We start from the raw sequence: 20893 nt of genomic DNA, 5'->3' as shown, positions 1-20893 counted from the left end.
TCATTGCCCCCCATCCCTGCCCCTCAGTGCCCCCCATCCCTGCCCATCACTGCCCCCCACTCCTGCCCCTCATCGCCCTCCATCTCTGCCCCCCATCCCTGCCCCTCATTGCCCCCCAACTCTGGCCTTCATTGCCCCCCACTCCTGCCCACCACTGCCCCCCATCCCTGCCCCTCATTGCCCCCATCCCTGCCCATCATTGCCCCCCATCCCTGCCCCTCGTTGCCCCCCAACTCTGGCCTTCATTGCCCCCCATCCCTGCCCCTCACTGCCCCCCATCTCTGCCCACCACTGCCCCCCACTCCTGCCCCTCATTGCCCCCCAACTCTGCCCCTCATTGCCCCCCAATCCTGCCCATCACTGCCCCCCATTCCTGCCCCTCAGTGCCCCCCATCCCTGCCCCTCACTGCCCCCCATCCCTGCCCCTCATTGCCCTCCACTCCTGCCCCTCATTGCCCCCCATCCCTGCCCCTCATTGCCCCCCATCCCTGCCCCTCATTGCCCCCCATCCCTGCCCCTCAGTGCCCCCCAATCCTGCCCCTCAGTGCCCCCCAATCCTGCCCCTCATCGCCCCCCATCCCTGCCCATCACTGCCCCCCATCCCTGCCCCTCATTGCCCCCCATCCCTGCCCCTCACTGCCCCCCATCCCTGCCCCTCACTGCCCCCCAATCCTGCCCCTCATCGCCCCCCACTCCTGCCCCTCATTGCCCCAAATCCTGCCCCTCACTGCCCCTCACTGCCCCCCATGCCTGCCCCTCAGTGCCCGGTCTGTGCCCCCTCCCCATGGCGGGGGGCTCGCCGGGACCCCCGGGGCCCGCAGTGCCGGCTCTGTCCCGCTCCATCAATGGCTCCCCTTGTTCCGCGGGGCCCCCGCGCGTTCCTCCCCCCCACCTGGCGCCGCCCCGGCCGGGGGGGCTCTCAAAGAGCCTCTTTCTTCCGCGGGGCTGAGCCGGGGGCACCCCCGGCGGCGGGGAGGGCTCCGAGCGGAGCGAGCGGAGCCTTCGGGGGCTGCGGGGCGACCCAGGCGGGCACGGACACCCAGGTGAGCCGGGGAGGGTTTGGGGGGGCCATGGCGGGGCTCTGGGAGGGTGTCCCCGCTTTGTCCGAGTCCCCGGCCCCATCCCTGTCCCCCCCTTTATCCCAATCCCCTTTTCCCCATCCCTCTCCCCTGTCTCCCCCTTTATCCCAATTCCCTCATTGCCCATCCCTGTCCCCACTTTATCCCAATCCCCTTTTCCCCATCCCGCTCCCCTGTGTCCCCCTTTATCCCAATTCCCGACCCCATTCCACTCCCCTGTACCCCCATTTATCCCAATCCCCGGCCCCATCCCTGTCCCCACCTTTATCCCAATCCCCTTTTCCCCATCCCTGTCCCCTGTCCCCCCATGGGGCCGGGGGGTCACTCAGAGCCACCCCGGCCCTTTCGGGGGTGGTTACGAGTTTCGGTGGCTGAGCACCCCCCAAACCTACCCCGTCAATAAAGCGAAACAGCCTCATTTCCTCACTGAAACTCAATTTATGCACCAAAATTCACCCCAAAGAGGGGACGCCCCAAACCCACAACTCCTCTTCCTCCTTACCGGGGTTTTACCCCCATAAACCCCGCCGGACACGCTGTCCCCATCTCTGTCGGTGTCCCCCGCTCGGTGTCCCCCGCTCGGGGTCCCCTCAGGGCGGCAGCAGCGGCGCTCGGGCGCTGCCCATGGGGTCGGAGCGCTGTCCCGTGCGGATGTTGAACATGGGCAGCGTGGAGAGCGGCCGGGCCACGTCCCGGGGCACGTCCCGCCTGCCGGCCATGAGCCGCAGCTCCCGCGTGTCGCCCGCGATGGAGCTGTGATGGAGCAGCTGCAGGCTGCGGGGACAGCGCGGCGTGGAGCTGGGGCTGCCAGCAAACCCCCCTCGGGAACCGCTTTTTGGGGTGTCTGTCCCGTCATGGGGTGAGCGTGGCGGGTGTGTGGGTGTGCGCCCCAAAATTGGGGTCTTCGCCCCAAAATGAGGGTGTGCACCCCGTCGGTGGGGGCTGCTCCTCGTCACTGGGGGCTGCTCACCCTTCAGTGGGGTCTGAATTATATTATTGGGGTCTGCCCCCCAAAATTAGGGTGTGCTCCCTGTCACGGGGGTCTGCTCACCCTTCAGTGGGGTCTGAATGATATTATTGGGATCTTCACCCCAAAATTAGGGTGTGCACCCCGTCACTGGGGTCTGCTCACCCTTCAGTGGGTCTGAATGATATTATTGGGATCTTCACCCCAAAATTAGGGTGTGCACCCCATCACTGGGGTCTGCTCACCCTTCAGTGGGGTCTGAATGCCGTTATTGGGATCTTCACCCCAAAAATCAGGGTGTGCTCCCTGTCACTGGGGTCAGCTCCCCATTACTGGGGGCTGCTCACCCTTCAGTGGGGTCTGAATGATATTATTGGGATCATCACCCCAAAATTATGGTGTGCTCCCTGTCACTGGGGTCTGCCCCCCATCACTGGGGTCTGCTCACCCTTCAGTGGGTCTGAATGCCGTTATTGGGGTCTGCCCCCCAAAAATTAGGTGTGCTCCCTGTCACTGGGGTCTGCTCACCCTTCAGTGGGGTCTGAATGACTTTATTGGGGTCTTCACCCCAAAATGAGAGTGTGAACCCCGTCACTGGGCGCTGCCCCCCATCACGGGGCTCTGCTCACCCTTCAGTGGGGTCTGAATGCAGTTATTGGTGTCTGCCCCCCAAAAGTGAGGGCTGAACCCCGTCATTGGAGTCTGTGTCGTTTCTGGGGTCTGCCCCTCATCTCTGGGGTCTCCTCCCTGCCCGGGGTCCCTCAGAGGCTGTCACAGAACTGAAGCGGCTCCTTGTGCCCCACCCCAGGCCTGAGAGGGGTTTTGGGGGGCCCGGAGGGGTGGGGAGGGCAGGAGGGGGCTGTAGCGGGTGTGGGGGGGGGACCTTTATGCTCCGTGGCACCCCCAAAAGAGTTGATTGTCCCCCCTTTTCCTGCCCAGCTCTGTCCCCACACTCGGCCATAAGAAACCTCCCACAACAGCCCCCCCAAAACAGCCCCCACAAAACAGCCGCCCCCAAAGCACCCCCAAAGCACCCCCCAGCACCCCCCCAGCTCAACCAGCACTCACTCAGACGTCTGCAAGTCCCGTTTTTCCCTACAAAGCAGAAGAAAAAGAGGAAAACCCCAATAATTATGGCGAGAAAGGCTCTCCCCACCCCCGGCTCATCCCGGGGGTCACAAGGGGCGGGGAGGGGACACCCGGGGGGGGGACCCCCGACTCACACTCCCTCCCGGCGGCAGCACATGAGGTGGCCCAGGAGCAGCGACAGCAGCGCGGCCACGGCCAGCGGCACCAGCATTGTCACCAGGAACGGGGACAGCAGCGCCCGGGCGGGGGCATCGCTGGGGGGCTCAAAGCCGGACCCCCCCTCCAGCACCCCCGGCCCCCAGAGCGGCCCCGGCGGGGAGGGGGTGGGAGACACCTGCAGCTGGGGGAGAGTGGGGGTCTGGGGGGGCTGGGGGGGCTGGGGACAGCGGGGGACATGGGGGACATGGGGGACATGGGGGACATGGGGGGCATGGGGGACATGGGGGAAATGGGGGAAATGGGGGAAATGGGGGACATGGGGGGCATGGGGGGATATGGGGGAAATGGGGGACATGGGGGACATGGGGGGACATGGGGGAAATGGGGGAAATGGGGGACATGGGGGACATGGGGGAAATGGGGGAAATGGGGGAAATGGGGGAAATGGGGGACATGGGGGAAATGGGGGAAATGGGGGAAATGGGGGACATGGGGGGCATGGGGGGATATGGGGGAAATGGGGGACATGGGGGACATGGGGGACATGGGGGAAATGGGAGGACATGGGGGACATGGGGGGACATGGGGGACATGGGGGAAATGGGGGACATGAGGGACATGGGGGATATGGGGGAAATGGGGGAAATGGGGGACATGGGGGAAATGGGGGAAATGGGGGACATGGGGGAAATGGGGGACATGGGGGGACATGGGGGACATGGGGGGATATGGGGGACATGGGGGGATATGGGGGAAATGGGGGGACATGGGGGAAATGGGGGGACATGGGGGGATATGGGGGAAATGGGGGACATGGGGGGACATAGGGGACATGGGGGAAATGGGGGACATGGGGGACATAGGGGACATGGGGGACATGGGGGACATGGGGGACATGGGGGGATATGGGGGGACATGGGGGACATGGGGGGACATGGGGGGATATGGGGGAAATGGGGGACATGGGGGACATGGGGGACATGGGGGGACATGGGGGGACATGGGGGGATATGGGGGAAATGGGGGACATGGGGGGATATGGGGGACATGGGGGGACATGGGGGGACATGGGGGGACATGGGGGGATATGGGGGGATATGGGGGGACATGGGGGACATGGGGGGATATGGGGGGATATGGGGGAAATGGGAGGACATGGGGGGATATGGAGGGACACAGGGAAACAAGGGGGAACATGAAGGGACACGGGACACGGGGGGACATGGGGAAAATGGGGGGACATGGGGGACATGGGGGCACACAGGGGACACCAGGGGACATGGGGGACGTGGGGGGGAAATGGGGGGACACAGGGGACATGGTGGGACATGGGGAGCAAGGGGGGACATGGAGGGACGCATGGGGACACAGGGGACACAGGGGGACATGGAGGAATATGAGGGGACATGGGGGGACATGGGGAGCAAGGGGGGACATGAAGGGACACAGGGGACACAGGGGGACGCAGGGGACATGAGGGAACACGGGGGACATGGAGGAACATGGGGAAACAAGGGGGAACATGGGGGGACACAGGGACACCAGGGGACACAGGGTGACACCAGGGGACATGGGGGGATACGGGGGGACTTGGGGGGATATGGGGGACACGGGGGACAGAGGGGGACACAAAGGGACTTGGGGGGACACAGGGGATACTGGGGAACATGGGGGACATGGGGGACACATGGGGGAACACGAGAGGACGGGGGGACACAGGGGACTTGGGGGAACACGGGTGACACCAAGGGACACAGGGGGACACAGGGGGACCCAGGGGGACCCAGGGGGTCTCACCAGGGTGAGGTTGCACCAGCGGATGGAGAAGTGGGGGGCGAAGGTGTCGTAGCAGGAGGCCAGGGGACGCTGGCCGCGGTGACAGCGGGCACGGCTCTGCGGGGACACGGCCGAGGCCAGGCACGGCGAGAAGGGGCTGTGGGAGCCCACCTGGACGTACACCCTGCGGGGCAGGGCACCCCAAAACCCACCACAGTGAGAAGGGGCTGTGGGAGCCCACCTGGACGTACACCCTGCACAGGAGGGCACCCCAAAACCCACCACGGTGAGAAAAGGGTAACCCCAAACCCCACCATGGTGACAAGGGGCTCTGGGAGCTGTGGGAGCCCACCTGGATGTTCACCCTGCATGACAGGGCACCCCAAACCCACCATGGTGAGAAGACCCCACCCCACAGGTGGGAGATGACCCCAAACCCCCTCATGGGCACCGAGTCCATCCCCATGACCCCCAGCCCTGCCCGTACCCCTCCTTGTGCCCCAAAGTTGACCCCAAACACCCTCAGGGGTGCCAAGTCCATCCCCATGACCCCAGCCCAGCCTGTACCCCTCCTTGCTGCCCAAAGCTGACCCCAAAACCCCGCAGGGATACCGAGTCCATCCCCCTGACCCCCATCCCAGCCCGTACCCCTCCTTGCTGCCCAAAGCTGACCCCAAACCCCTCATAGGCCCTGAGTACATCCCCATGACCCCATCCCTGCCCGTACCCCTCCTTGCGGCCCAAAGCTGACCCCAAACCCCCTCAGGGATGCCAAGTCCATCCCCTGACCCCCGGCCCTGCCCGTACCCTTCCTTGTGGCCCAAAGCTGACCCCAAACCCCTCATAGGCCCTGAGTCCATCCCCCTGACCCCCGGCCCTGCCCGTACCCCTCCTTGCGGCCCTCGATGGGCAGCGGGACGCGGCCGCCGCGGTCCAGGGCGGAGGTGACGTTGACCGCGTGCAGGTCCCCGCGCTCCCAGAGCCCGGCCGCGGCCTGCAGGAACAGCTCCCGCGCCGCCTCGGGCAGCAGCTCCTCCACGTCCCTGTCCCCCACCAGGAACTCGGCCTGGAACGGCGCCTCCCCGCCTGCGGGCACGGTGACACGCGTGGGGACGGTCTGTGGGGTGGCACCCGTGGGGTGGCACCCGTGGGGACGGCCTGCGGTCACCACGGAGCCATCCCGGGGGGTTTGGGGCGCTCGGGCCGTACCTGGAGCGGGGGTGACAACGATGACGAGGCGCTGCGACGCGGTGGCGAAGGTGTGGCGGTTGTAGGCCAGCACCTGAGGGACACAGGGGACACCTGGGGTGGGCCAGCTGCCGTCCTGCTTCAGCCCAGGACCCACGGGGCCTTTCCTGGGTACTGTGGGTGCCCAGCTCACACCTGGGCACTGTGGGGTTGTACCTGGATGCTGTGGGTGCCCAGCTCACACCTGGGCACTGTGGGGCTGTACCTGGATGCTGTGTGTGCCCAGTTCACACCTGGATGCTCTGTGTGCCCATACCTGGACGCTGTGTGTGCCCAGCCCGTACCTGGATGCTGTGTGTGCCCAGCCCGTACCTGGACGCTCTGTGTGCCCATACCTGGATGCTGTGAGTGCCCAGCTCCGGTGCCCCCGGGCAGCCGTACAGGAAGCCGGGTTGCCCGGGGCCCCGCTGGGCCAGGCGCAGCCACCGCGGCAGGTCCGGGTGTCCCCACAGGTGGGCACGGAACGTCACCGGGGCTGTGGGCACACGGGGATGGGTATGGGCACTGCCGGCGCCCCCCCTTTACCATGCCCAGCCCCCCGGCCCGGCCCTCACCATCGTCATCCTCGCTGCCGCTGAAGGCCTCCAGGAAGGGCTCCCGCTCCAGCTCGTGCACGAAGACGGCTCCGGTCTCGGCGGGGACGCGGAGCTCGGGGAGGACGTGGTGGTCGGGGACAGTGGCCAGGGACACCCCCAGGGCCAGGGCTGCGGCCACACGCGGGGCTGGAGCCAGGGCTGGGAGCGTGGCCCCTCCCTGCCTCAGTTTCCCCAGTGCCCACAGACCCTTGGCGCTCTCAGAGGGGCAGGAATGTGTCCCCACAATGCCTGGCGTCCCCTCAGTGCCAGGTGTCCCCACAGTGCCAGGTGTCCCCACAGGGCCAGGTGTCCCCAGGGCAGAGCAAGAGGATGTTTGGGGGCCATGGGGACAGGGATAGAATGAGGTCAGGGCTGGGACAGGGCAGGGAACAAGGACAAGATGGGGACAAGGGCGGGATGGGGACAAGGACGGGGACAAGGGCGGGATAGGGACAAGGACGGGGACAAGGATGGGGACAAGGACGGGGACAAGGATGGGATGGGGACAAGGATGGGATGGGGACAAGGGCGGGGACAAGGACGGGGACAAGGACGGGATTGGGACAAGGATGGGATGGGGACAAGGACGGGGACAAGGACAGGGACAAGGACAGGATAGGGATAAGGACGGGACGGGGACAAGGACGGGATTGGGACAAGGATGGGATTGGGACAAGGACGGGGACAAGGATGGGATGGGGACAAGGGCAGGATGGTGACAAGGACGGGATGGGCCCAGCACTTTCCCCAGCCCTGGCTGTCACACCGAGGTCCCACTCATTGTCCCCGCCATGTCCCACACCCCGCTGGCACAGGGACACGGTGGCTTTTTTTAGCTCTGGCACGTCCCAGCCCCGTCCCCCCCTGTCCTACCCCCTGCACCCGCCGTGTCCCCCCCAGTTTGGGGTGCCCCCATCCCCTCGGCCCCCCCAGGCCCTGCCGCGTCCCCCGGGGGGTGACAGGGCTGTCACTCGCCTGCCAGCGCCCAGAGCCGGAGCAGCTCGGGGCCCTCCATGTTCCGGCACCGGGAGCGGGGCCAGCGCTGATTGACGGGGCCAGCGGGGCCGGGGGGGCCCTCGGGGGGGTCCCACAGGGGACACCCCTCCGGTGCCACCTCTGTCACCGAGGCACGGCGCTCCGGGGCTGTCCCGTGTCCCCCCGAGGTGTCCCCAGGGCGGGCGGGCTGGTCCCGGTGCCACCGCTCGGGGGTGGCGATTTGGGGACACCTGGGGACAGCTGAGACCCCCCCGGCATGGCCACCAGCGGGACGGGAACACGCGTGTGCGCTGCGAGGGGACGGTGACACGAGAGTTGCGACGGGGGGGGTGACGGTGACAGGGACCTGGGGGGAGGGTCTGCCCCCTTGCCCTCAGGAATGCAGTGGGAGGACAAAAAATGCAAATAATCCCCCCAAAATATTCCCTGGTTGTGCAGAAACGGGGGGCATCGGCGTCCTGTGGGGACACTGGGGGGGCTTTGGCGTGGGGGGACCCGGGGAGGGGAGCAGGGGACAAGTGGGGGTGACAGGGGACACAGGGACGGGAGTGGGGACACGGGGACAGAGCCGGAAGGGACACTGGGACAGGATGGGGGACGGGGGTACAAACTGGGGGGGGACACGGGGATAAAGTGGGGAGGTGTGGGTACAAACTGGGGGGGGGATATGGGGACAGGATGGGGACAAACCTGAGGGGATGATGTGGGGACACAGGGACACGTCCGGGGGGTGGCTACAAATCTGGGGGGTGCAGGGACGAGACTGAGGGGACACGGGGACAGAGTTACGGGAGAGATGGACACAGAACTGAGGAGGGAGGGGGGGACAAGGGCACAGATCTGGGGAGGGGGACACGGGGACAGAACCGGAGGGCGACACGCGGGGACGGAAGCGGAGGGGGACACGCGGGGACAGAGGCGGGGGGTGGCAGCACGGCAGCTGCGGCGGGGGGGCCCCAGGCTGCACAGCGCCGTGCCGGGGGGGCCCCGCCGCAGGGAGGGGACCCCGGGGCGGGCGCGGGGAGCGCGGCGCAGCGTCCCCATGGCCGGGCTGCGGCGGCGGCGGCGGCGCTGAGGCCGAAGCGCGGCTGAGGAAGAGGAAGAGCGAGCGCTGCTCAGACCCAGAGGGCTCTGCGGGCAGCGGGGCGGGCAGAGCGCGGCGGCGGCGGCGGCGGCTCCATCACCGGCGCGCAGAAAGGGGAAGAGGAGGAGGAGGAGGAGCGGCGAGGAAGGAAGGCAGGAAGGCAGGCAGGAAGGAGCGGAGGGGCCCGCGGGATGGCCATGGCCTGACCGGGCCGGGGCAGCGCTGCCCCCCGGCACAGCCCCCCCGGCACAGCCCTCCGCCCATGGCGCGGTAGCGGGCGCGGGGCCCGGGGGCAGCGGCGGCGGTGGCGGCGAGCGATGCGGGCGCCGGGACCATGCTGAGGACCGAGGCCGGCGGGGCCGGGGGGGCCCCCTCGGCCGGGGGCGCGGCGGGGGCCGGGGGGCTGCGCAGCGCGTCCCCGCACCGGAACGCCTACGAGGCCAGCATCCAGGCCCTGGCGCCCACAAAGGAGGCCGACGGCGAGGACGGCAAGAAGAGCCGCGGGAAGAAGTATGGCTCCAACGTGCATCGGATCAAGAACATGTTCCTGCAGATGGGGACGGCGCCCGGCCCCGAGGGCGCCTGCGACCTGGCCAAGGCCAAGGAGAAGCCGGTGCGGCTCTCCCTGCCCCGAGCCGGCAGCCTGGGCGACGGCGTGGACCAGGGCAGCCTCCTCAAGCTGGGCACCAGCGTCTCGGAGCGCGTCAGCCGCTTCGACTCCAAGCCCGACAAACCCTTCTCGAAGCTGCAGGAGACCCGCAAGATCTTCGAGAGGAGCCCGCAGGAGAAGGCCACCAGCACCAAGCTGCTGCTGCGCAAGGAGCGCGCCGGCTTCCAGGACCGCAAGCTGGACGTGGTGGTGAGGTTCAACGGCAGCACCGAGTCCCTGGACAAGCTGGACGCCGACGCCGTGTCGCCCACCGTGAGCCAGCTCAGCGCCGTCTTCGAGAAGGCCGACCTGAGGAACAACCTGCACAAGGCGCAGGGCCGGGCGGCCGCGCCGCTGGGCGCCAAGGCGGTGCCCAAGCGGCCCAGGGTGTTCGCGCCCGGCACGCGGGGCGATGGCACCGGCGAGGGCACTGCCACCCCGGCCCGTGCCCGGCCGCCCGAGGAGGAGAAGGCGGCGGCGAAGAGCGGGCGGCCGGCGGAGAAGGAGGCGACGGCGCCGAGGGTGCAGGAGGTGTGCAAGATCAAGCCCGTGGAGGTGGAGGAGAGCGGAGAGGGCGAGGAGGAGGAGGAGGAGGCAGCGGCGGGTGGAGCGGTGCCCGCGGCCCAGCCGGCCAAGGGGGATGAAGGCCCCGCGGCCCCACGGCCGGACGGGGGCTCGGGAGTGACCGCGGGCGAGGAGGGCGTCAAGGGCGAGCGGGCGGAGGAGGGCGACGGCTCCGAGGAGGCCAAGAAGGAGGACTTCTCCGAGGCCGACCTGGTGGACATAAGTGCCTACAGCGGGCTCGGGGAGGACTCGGGGGGCAGCGGGCTGGAGGAGGAGGACGAGGCCGAAGGGCTGTACGAGCCCGAGTCGGGCTGCGTGGAGATCCCGGGGCTGTCCGAGGAAGAGGAGCCCGTGCCCAACCGCAAGATCCAGTTCAGCACGGCCCCCATCCAGGTGAGCCTGGCTGGGCAGGGAGGGAGGGCAGCCAGGGTCAGGGGTGCCAGGGTGATGGGTACCTCAGGATGAGGGGTACCCCAGGATGATGGATACCCAGGGTGTAAGGTACCAAGGTGAGGGGTACCCCAGGGTGATGGGTACCTCAGGATGAGGGGTACCAGGGTGATGGATACCCCAGGATGAGGGGTACTCCAGGGTGATGGGTACCTCAGGATGAGGGGTACCCCAGGGTGATGGGTACCTCAGGATGAGGGGTACCAGGGTGATGGATACCCCAGGATGAGGGGTACTCCAGGGTGATGGGTACCTCAGGATGAGGGGTACCCCAGGGTGATGGGCAGCCCAGCCTGGCTGTGTGACCCCCACACAATCACCCCTTTAGCAGGGATAGAAAAAGGGGCTGGGGGTCTGTGTCTCCATGCCCTGTGCCCCCCATGGGACAGGGCTTCCTGTCCCTGTCCCTGTCCCTGCGCTGGGGGAAGCAGGGCCTGGGCCTGGTTAATTAGCTGGTTAATGAGGGGCTGTGCCCGGAGCCCCCAGGCCTGCTGTGACAGTGACAGGTGGCACTGGGACCCAGCACAGCACCCAGTGCCACCGCCGTGCCGTGCCCAGGCTGGGCCCAAACCTCTCCATATTTTGGGTGGGGATGCCCGAAATGCCCCGGAATGGGGCTGGGGCATCCCTGGGGGCTCCTCCCTGCGCGGGGGTCCCTGGGGACACGGTGACAATGGCGGGGAGGGGGATGTGCTCGGTGCCCAGGACGGTTTGGGGAAGTGGAGGCAGAGGAGGAAGGGGAGGAAGGCAGGAAGGGAGGCAGAGGAGGAAGGGGAGGAAGGGAGGAAGGGGAAGTGCCTCGGCAGCGTGGCCGGGTGGGCGGCATCACCCCCTCCCTGCGGGGATCCTGCGGGCTCGGGGGTCCCCAGCCGGGATGGGGGGGGGGTAACGGGGCCGTGCAGCTCTTTGGGGGTGTCCCCTCCCTCCCGCCCGGGTCCCCCCGGCCGCAGCAGCAGCAGCAGCGGGCGCTTTGTGCCCGAGCCGGGTTATTTTTAGAGGCCGGCCTATATTCTGGCTCTGAGTCAGAGCGGGTGGGTGGCCCCACCTGGGACGGGGACAGGGGACAGACACTGCCGTGGCCCGGCTGGGGACACGGGGGGCTGCAGCAGGAGGGTGGCCCTGCTCCCGTGGGATGCGCCAGCCCAGCCCCGGGAAGGTGCCCTGGCTGGGGATGGGGGTTTGGGGATGCTCTGCTCACACCATAAATGGGGTTTTGGGGTGGAGGAGATTTTGGGATGCTCTGCTCACCCCATAAATGGGGATTTTGGGGTGGAGGAGGTTTTGGGATGCTCTGCTCACCCCATGGATGGGGGTTTGGGGATGCTCTGCTCACCCCGTAAATGGGGGTTTTGGGGTGGGGGAGGTTTTGGGATGCTCTGCTCATCCCATGGATGGGGATTTTGGGATAGAGGAGATTTTGGGGTGCTCTGCTCACCCCATAAATGGGGTTTTTGGGATGCTCTCTTCATCCCATGGATGGGGATTTTGGGGTGCTCTACTCACCCCATAAATGGGGTTTTTGGGGTGGAGGAGGTTTTGGGATGCTCTACTCATCCCATGGATGGAGATTTTGGGGTGCTCTGCTCACCCCACAGATGGAAATTTTGGGGTGCTCTACTCACCCCACGGATGGGGTTTTTGGGGTTCTCTGCTCACCCCACAGGTGGAGATTTTGGGGTGCTTTTCTCACCCCATGGATGAGGGTTTTGTGGTGCTTTTCTCACCCCATGGGTGGGGGTCTTTGCGGTGCTCAGCTCAACCCATTGATGGGATTTTTGGGGTGCCCTGCTCACCCCAAAGCCTCTCAGCTGTGAGGGGGCGCATGGGGATAGGTGGGGTGGACACCCAGGTGTTAGAGCACCCCAAGCCCCTGCCCGGGTAATGCTGAGCCCCCCAAACCCACTGTGGAGGGGAAGATGGGTGACATTGGGGACCCCCCCCAGCCCAGCACTGGGGGCACATTGCAGCCCCTTCCCCACTGCAGATCCCCCCCAGGACCCAGGGACAGGATGGGGGGCACAGCATGGGACCCCCCCAGGGATTTCCTGTGACCAGGGGGACATCCTGTCCCCTGCCCTGCTCCTCCCCGTCACCCCTGGGTGCCACACGGTGCATCCTGCTGGCCCATGGGTGTCACCAGCCTTTGTCCCCTGACACTGGGCCCTAATTCCCTTTGTGGCCAGGCTTTATCCCGTGCTGTGTGATCCCTAATCCCCTCCCTGGCGGCACCCAGGGGCTGGGGCCCCTCCAGGGACATCTGCCAGGCCTGGCCAGCCCCTCCCCACCGCCCACAGCCTGGCCACAGCAGCCTGGTGCCCATCCCAGCCCGGCCAGGGAGGCTTTGGGGCGTCCTGGCACCGTCCCCTGTCCCCGAGCCACCCTCACTCACCCCTTTGTCCTTCCCAGCTCCCCCCTGTCGCCATTTGGGGCTCTCCAGGGGCTCGGTTCCGTCCTGGGGGGCTCCTGTGGGGTGTTCCCCCCCCGGCTGAGCCCTCCCTGGTGCCCCCAGGTGTTCAGCACTTACTCCAACGAGGATTACGACCGCCGCAATGAGGACGTGGATCCCATGGCGGCCTCGGCCGAGTACGAGCTGGAGAAGAGGGTGGAGAGGCTCGACCTGTTCCCCGTGGAGCTGGAGAAAGGTGGGTGCCGCCGCCAGGGCCGTGCCCGGGGCAGCGCGGAGGTGCCAGCCCGGCGGGACACGGCTCTGTGTGCCCGCAGACTCGGAGGGGCTGGGCATCAGCATCATCGGGATGGGCGCCGGGGCCGACATGGGCCTCGAGAAGCTGGGGATCTTTGTCAAGACGGTGACGGAAGGAGGGGCGGCGCACCGGGACGGCAGGTACGGCTGCGGGCGGCGGGGCAGGGCTGCCAGGGCTGCCCCAGGGCCGGGCAGGGGCTGTGAGGGTGCCCTCGTCCCCAGGATCCAGGTGAACGACCTGATCGTGGAGGTGGATGGCACCAGCCTGGTGGGCGTCACGCAGAGCTTCGCCGCCTCCGTGCTCAGGAACACCAAGGGCAGGGTCAGGTACGAGCTGGGATCTGGGGGGGGTGGGCAGCCCTGAGAGCCCCCCCAGGCCGTGCTGAACCCCGGGATCCCTGCCCCACAGCCTGGCCCCACAGCCTGTCCCCATCGCCCCGCAAAGTGCCACCCTGGTGACCCCAAAGTGCTCCCAACTCATCCTCACCTCCCGAACACGCTGCTCCCGGGAGAGCTGCAGGGGTGTCCCCTGCAAGGGCGTCAAAGGTGTCCCCTGGGTGTCCCTCGTGACCCGTGGTGCCCCTGGGTGTCCCCTGGCTGTCCCCTGGGTGTCCCCTGGCTGTCCCCTGGGTGTCCCCCCTGACCCGTGGTGCCCCTGGGTGTCCCCTGGGTGTCCCCTGGGTGTCCCCTGGGTGTCCCCCCTGACCTGTGGTGCCCCTGGGTGTCCCCTGGGTGTCCCTCCTGACCTGTGGTGCCCCTGGGTGTCCCCCCTGACCTGTGGTGCCCCTGGGTGTCCCCTGGGTGTCCCCTGGGTGTCCCCTGGGTGTCCCTCCTGACCCATGGTGCCCCTGGGTGTCCCCCCTGACCTGGGGTGCCCCTGGGTGTCCCCTGGGTGTCCCCTGGGTGTCCCTCCTGACCCGTGGTGCCCCTGGGTGTCCCCTGGGTGACGCCTGGGTGGCCCCTGGGTGTCCCCTGGGTGTCCCCTGGGTGTCCCCCTGACCCGCGGTGCCCCTGGGTGTCCCCTGGGTGTCCCCTGGGTGTCCCCGGGGTATCCCCCTGACCCGCGGTGCCCCCCAGGTTCCTGATCGGGCGGGAGAAGCCGGGCGAGCAGAGCGAGGTGGCGCAGCTGATCCAGCAGACGCTGGAGCAGGAGCGGTGGCAGCGCGAGATGATGGAGCAGCGCTACACGCAGTACACCGAGGACGACGAGGAGGTCAGCGAGGGCACGGCGCTGCCCTGCGGGGCTGGGGGTGGCACGGTGGGCGCCCAGAGGTGCCAACGCCGCCCCTGTGCCCCCCCCAGACCGGGGAGTACGCCACGGACGAGGAGGAGGAGATGAGCCCCATGTTCCCCAGCGGGGAGATGGCCATCGAGGTGTTCGAGCTGGCCGAGAACGAGGACGCGCTGTCCCCCGTGGAGATGGACCCCGAGAAGCTGGTGCACAAGTTCAAGGAGGTGAGGAGGGGCTGGAGAGGGCAGGGGGTGCCTGCCCGGGGGGCTGTGCCCGCCCCGTGCCCACCCCGTGCCCACCCCGGCTCTCCCACAGCTCCAGATCAAACACGCCGTGACCGAGGCTGAGATCCAGCAGCTCAAGAGGAAGGTGAGGAGGGGTCCTGGATGCCCAAGGGTGGGGGGACACCCTGACAGCTGCCCTGGCACCCTGGATGTCCTTCTGCACCTGCCCTGCATGGGCCATGCCATGTCCTGCCTGTCACCTGGCTGTGCCATGTCGTACCATGCTGTGCCATGTCCCATCCCCATGGCTCCCATGGCTGTGCCATCTCCTGCCTGCCACCTGGCTGTGCATTGTCCTGCCTGTCATCTGGCTGTGCCATCTCCTGCCTGTCACCTGGCTGTGCCATGTCATGCCACGCCGCACCACGTCCCATCCCTGGCTGTCCCATGTCCCATCCCTGGCAGTGCCATGTCCCACCCCTGGCTGTCCCATGTCCCATCCCTGTCTGTGCCGTGTCCCACCCCACTCCCTGGCTGTGCCACGTCCCACCCCTGGCTGTCCCATGTCCCATCCCTGGCAGTGCCATGTCCCACCCCTGGCTGTCCCATGTCCCATCCCTGGCTGTGCCACGTCCCATCCCTGTCTGTGCCATGTCCTGCCTGTCCCCTGGCAGTGCCATGTCCCATCCCTTCTGTGCCGTGTCCCACCCTGTCCCCTGGCAGTGCCATGTCCCATCCCTGGCTGTGCCATGTCCCACCCTGTCCCCTGGCAGTGCCATGTCCCATCCCTGGCTGTCCCATGTCCCATCCCTGTCTGTGCCGTGTCCCACCCCGCTCCCTGGCAGTGCCACACGCCGTGGTGACCCCGCTGTCCCCAGCTGCAGTGCCTGGAGCAGGAGAAGGCGCGCTGGAGGGCCGAGAAGGCCCAGCTGGAGCAGAGCGTGGAGGAGAACAAGGAGCGCATGGAGAAGCTGGAGGGTTACTGGATGGAGGCCCAGAACCTGTGCCAGGCCGTGGACGAGCACCTCAAGGAGACCCAGGCCCAGTACCAGACCCTGGAGCGCAAGTACAGCAAGGCCAAGCGGCTCATCAAGGAGTACCAGCAGAAGTGAGGGCAGCTCCTGGTGTCCCCTCGGGAAGGGACCTGTCCCCAGGGTGTCCCATCCCTCCCGGGCAGCCCTGTCCCTGGGCACAGACTGGGGCACTGGGCTGAGCCATCCCTGGCCATGGGTCCATCCCTGGGCTGTGGATCCTGGATCCATCCTTGGCCATGGATCCATCCCTGTCCATGGGTCCATCCCTGGCTGTGAGTCCATCCCTGGGCTGTGGATCCTGGATCCATCCCTTGGCCATGGATCCATCCCTGGCTATGGGTCCATCCCTGGCCATGGGTCCATCCCTGGCTGTGAGTCCATCCCTGGCCATGAGTCCATCCCTGGCCATGGGTCCATCCCTGGCCATGAGTCCATCCCTTGGCCATGGGTCCATCCCTGGCCATGAGTCCATCCCTGGCCATGGGTCCATCCCTTGGCCATGGATCCATCCCTGGCCATGAGTCCATCCCTGGCCATGAGTCCATCCCTGGCTCTGAGTCCATCCCTGGCTCTGAGTCCATCCCTTGGCCATGGGTCCATCCCTGGACACCAGACCCTCCCCAGGCAGCTCCTGTCCCTGTGCCCTTGGTGTGGAGCCCTCGAGGGGCTCTGACCCCTCTGTGGCACCCTCTGTCCCTGGGCACAGACCATCCCTTGGGCAGGGACACCTCCCTGAGGTGCCAAACTCTCCCTGGCACCCTCTGTCCTTCCTTCTGGACCTTCCCTGGCCATGGGCTCACCCCTGGGGAACCAACTCCTTCCCCTTGACTCACACCCATCTCTGAGGTCCCAAATCCTCCCTGGGCACCCTTTGTCCATTGGCAGGGACCTTCCCCTTGGCACGGGTCCATCTTGGGAGCACCCTGGGACAGAGGATGAGCTTTGAGCCCAGCCCTTCCAGCGTCCCATGATCCATGGGGCACCAGCTCCTTCCTGACCACGGCCCATCCTCTGGGGGATCCCCAGACACCCCAACCCGCCCAGCAGGGTCCTGCCCCCGCCACCCAAACCCTGGGATGTGCCCTGGCTGGGGACGGGCACCCACGGCGCCAATCCCCACAGGGAGATCGAGTTCCTGAAGAAGGAGACGGCGCAGCGGCGGGTGCTGGAGGAGTCGGAGCTGGCGCACAAGGAGGAGATGGAGAAGCTGCAGGAGAAGGTGGGCACGGGGCGCCGGGACGCGGGATGTCCCTGACCCCCTGCCCGGCCGTGCCAGCGATGGATCCCGGGATCCGCTCGGGATCGGCCGCCAGACCCCAACGGGCGGCCCCGGAGCTCCGGACTGAGCCACGGATCCCACCCCGGACCGTGGGGGATCCGCTCCCACCGGACCCTGCTGCTCCCGCCGCTGCATTGCCCTGGATCTGCTGGGGATCTGCTGGGGATCTGCTGGGGATCTGCTGGGGATCTGCCGGGGATCTGCCGGAGATCTGCTCGGGATCTGCTGGGGATCTGCCAGGGATCTGCTCGGGATCTGCTGGGGATCTGCTCGGGATCTGCTGGGGATCTGCTGGGGATCTGCTCGGGATCTGCCGGGGATCTGCTGGGGATCTGCTCGGGTGTCCTGAGCCTCCTCCCGGGCCTGGATCCCGCTCTGGATCGCAGTGGATCTGCCTGAGCTCCAGCTCTGGGGCCTGACGTGCCCTGAGGGGCGAGAGGGATCTCCCCAGCAGTGGATCCCGGCTCGGCAGGGTCCTGGTGACCAGAACCGAGCCCGGAGGATCCACAGGGTGCCGGTGATGGGCACCGAGCGCGGGAGATCCCGGTGACCGGTGCTGAGCATGAGGGATCCCAAAGGATCCCGGTGACCGGAACCGAGCCCGGGGAATCCCAAAGGATCCCAGTGACCAGAACTGAGTGTGGGGCATCCTAAAGGATCCCGGTGACCAGAACTGAGCATGGGGAATCCTAAAGGGTCCCAGTGACCAGAACTGAGTGTGGGGGATCCTAAAGGATCCCGGTGACCAGAACTGAGTGTGGGGGATCCCACAGGATCCCGGTGACCAGAACTGAGTGTGGGGGATCCTAAAGGATCCCGGTGACCAGCGCTGAGTGTGGGGGATCCCAAAGGATCCCAGTGACCAGAACTGAGCATGGGGAATCCTAAAGGATCCCGGTGACCAGAACTGAGTGTGGGGAATCCTAAAGGGTCCCAGTGACCAGAACTGAGCATGGGGGATCCCAAAGGATCCTGGTGACCAGAACTGAGTGTGGGGGATCCCAAGGGATCCCGGTGACCAGAACTGAGCATGGGGAATCCTAAAGGATCCTGGTGACCAGAACTGAGTGTAGGGGATCCCAAGGGATCCTGGTGACCGGAACCAAGCACAGGGGATCCCAAGGGATCTCGGTGACCAGAACCAAGTGTGGAGGATCCAGGGGATCCCAGTGACTGGCACCGAGTGTGGGGGTCCCAGTGACCGGCACTGAGCCCAGGGGATCCCAAAAGATCCCAATGCCCGGTGCTGAGCACGGGGCCCGGCGCTCCCGTTGGGATCCCATGCTGGTCATGCTGGATCCCCCACGGGTCCTGCGGGGCAGAGCGGATCCCAAAGGATCCCAAAGGATCCCAAAGGATCCCGCCGGGGGGGTCACCGCGGAGGGGCCGGCCCTGCCCGGCCGGGGGGCACCAGGGCACAGCGGGGAGGTCCCCAACACCCAGCAGAGCCCCCCCACCACCACCACCACCACCACTCAGCCACCTCCATCACCCTCCAAAATGTCCCCTGGCATCCCACAGAGACTCACCCAGCACCTGCCTGCAGCCCCCTGCCCATCCCAGCCCATCCCCGTGTCCCCCGTGTGTCCCTCAGTCACCCCCGTGTGTCCCACAGTCACCTCTGTGTGTCCCCAATCACCCCAGTGTGTCCCCTCATCACCTCTGTGTGTCCCCAGTGTGTCCCCTGATCACCTCTGTGTGTCCCCTGTGTGTCCCCCAGTCACCCCCATGTGTCCCCAGTGTGTCCCCCAGTCACCCCCATGTGTCCCCAGTGTGTCCCCCAGTCACCCCCATGTGTCCCCCAGCCCCAGTGTCCCCAGTCTGCCCCCCACGTGTCCCTCATTCCCCCCTGTCCCCCACCTCCCATCTCTGTCCCCCTGGTGCCACCCCCCATGTCCCCCCCTTGTCCCATCTCCCTGTCCCCATGGCTGTGTCCCCTCCCCCCCCCGTGTCCCCTGTCCCCCTGCGTGTCCCCGTGTCCCCCCCAGCCCGGTGTGTGTCCCCCCCCGCTGAGACCTGTCCCCTTTGCTGTTTTTCAGATCTCCGAACTGGAGGCCAAGCTGCAGACTTTGAAAAATTCCAACCCGACCTAAACCACCCTCAAAAACCGCAGCGATCCTGGGGGGGGGCCCTCACACCCCCCCCTACCCCCGGCCCTGCCCCCCCCCGCCCCATCCCAGCCCTTCCCCGGGGGGAGGGGGGGGGGGGTGAGACCCCGCCAAGGCCTCCTGGTGCCCCCCACCCCCCTCGGGGGCACGGACGGGGGGTCCGGGGGTGGGGGGGGGACACCCCGCGTTCGTGTCTGTGTCCAGTGTGAGTCTCGTGGTGACGTGATGGACCCGCGGGGGGGACGCGGCCCCCCCCAGGCCTCCCCCTCCCCTCGACGTGACCCCCCCACCCCCCACCCCCGGACACAGCTGGCACACCGGGGGGGGGGCACACAGGACGATGCCCACCCCCAAATCCCCAACTAATGTGAGCCATGCTGGGGGGGACGCTGGGAGCCCCCCCAGACCCAGCTCCTCCTCTCGGGACTCGCCGCAGCACGGCCGGGGGGGTCTTTGCTCCGCACCCCCCCCCCACCACGGACTCGCCCCCAGCCCCACATCGAGGTGACCCCGGGACCGTCGCCATGGGGGGGGACCCCGAGTGTCCCCCCCGACCCCTCAGTGCCACCATCGCCGGGCAGGGGGCACCCCCGAGCCTTTGCCAAGCCCGCAGGGGATGGGGGGCACCAGCCCCACCGCCCCCCCGGGAATGGGGACACCCCCAGCCCCACCAACGCCCCCCCAGCCCGGGGCTTTCGCCTTCCCCGGGCGGGGGGCACACACGGGGGGAGGTCCCCTCTGGGGTGGGGGCGATGCTCCCCCCCTCACCTGTAAATAACCCCCCCCCCCAAAATCACGGCATTTCTCTGGGGCCGGGACACCCCCCAAGCTCCGGCCGCCCCCAGCCGGGCCGGGGGGGTCCCGCCCTTTGATTTTCATTTCTATTTTGCCCCCCACCCCCGCCCCCGAGTCTCCGACAGTAACTGGATGTGGGGGCAACTGGGAGCCAGAGCTGGTTATACTGGGAAGGGGAGGCGGGGGGGCCGCGTGGGGAGGGGGCGGGGGGGGCGGGGCCGGGGGGTCCGACTGGATTGGAACCACTTCGGGGAGGGGGGAGGGGGCTATTTAATGGGGGGGGGGTCCGGGGAGCGCGAGCCCCGGGGGGGGGCCGGGGTTATTTAATCTCACACGTGTACCTGTGGGTGTATATACTATATATAATGTACCTATGTAGCACCGCTCCCGCTCTCCGCGCCCGGCGCCGCCCCAGAAACGCGACCCCCCGCCCCAAAAACGAGACCCCCGCCCCATAAACGAGACCCCCGCCCCAAAAACGAGACCCCCGCCCCATAAACGAGACCCCCGCCCCATAAACGAGACCCTCACCCTATAAACGAGACCCTCGCCCCATAAACGAGACCCCCGCCCCATAAACGAGACCCCCGCCCCAAAAACGAGACCCCCGCCCCATAAACGAGACCCCCCCATAAACGAGACCCTCGCCCCATAAACGAGACCCCCCCCCATAAACGAGACCTTCACCCTATAAACGAGACCCTCGCCCCATAAACGAAACCCTCGCCCTATAAACGAGAACCCCCCATAAACGAGACCTCCGCCCCAAAAACGAGACCCCCCCATAAACGAGATCCCCGCCCCATAAACGAGACCCCCCCCCATAAACGAGACCCCCGCTCCATAAAAGAGACCCCCGCCCCATAAACGAGACCCCCGCCCCAC

General features: G+C 67.2%; 2 protein-coding genes across 3 annotated transcripts; one reads left to right on the top strand and one right to left on the bottom strand.

Annotated features, from left to right (window-relative positions):
• Nucleotides 1–1497: 1497 nt before the first annotated feature.
• On the bottom strand, nt 1498–7936 carry SGCA (sarcoglycan alpha). 2 transcript variants are annotated; one of them, XM_063179032.1, is made up of 9 exons: nt 7869–7936; nt 6873–7022; nt 6654–6793; nt 6280–6352; nt 5958–6156; nt 5092–5254; nt 3270–3475; nt 3115–3141; nt 1498–1853 (listed from the first exon to the last, which is right to left on the bottom strand). In XM_063179032.1, exons 1-9 carry the CDS (start codon nt 7906–7908, stop codon nt 1670–1672), a joined length of 1182 nt encoding a protein of 393 aa, XP_063035102.1. In that variant the 5' UTR covers nt 7909–7936; the 3' UTR covers nt 1498–1669. The 2 variants fall into 2 exon arrangements, with proteins under 2 accessions (XP_063035102.1, XP_063035103.1); XM_063179033.1 differs by having other exon boundaries at nt 3270–3469.
• Nucleotides 7937–9307: 1371 nt separating this feature from the next.
• PPP1R9B (protein phosphatase 1 regulatory subunit 9B) lies at nt 9308–19273 on the top strand. Its single transcript, XM_063178995.1, has 10 exons — nt 9308–10579; nt 13146–13278; nt 13358–13478; nt 13560–13664; nt 14415–14550; nt 14640–14792; nt 14884–14937; nt 15671–15900; nt 16949–17045; nt 19145–19273. Exons 1-10 carry the CDS (start codon nt 9308–9310, stop codon nt 19196–19198), a joined length of 2355 nt encoding a protein of 784 aa, XP_063035065.1. The 3' UTR covers nt 19199–19273.
• Nucleotides 19274–20893: the final 1620 nt, after the last annotated feature.

This window comes from Melospiza melodia, chromosome 30 (genome assembly GCF_035770615.1).
Source record: "Melospiza melodia melodia isolate bMelMel2 chromosome 30, bMelMel2.pri, whole genome shotgun sequence".
NCBI lineage: Eukaryota > Metazoa > Chordata > Aves > Passeriformes > Passerellidae > Melospiza > Melospiza melodia.
This window is presented reverse-complemented; position numbering and strand designations above follow the sequence as displayed.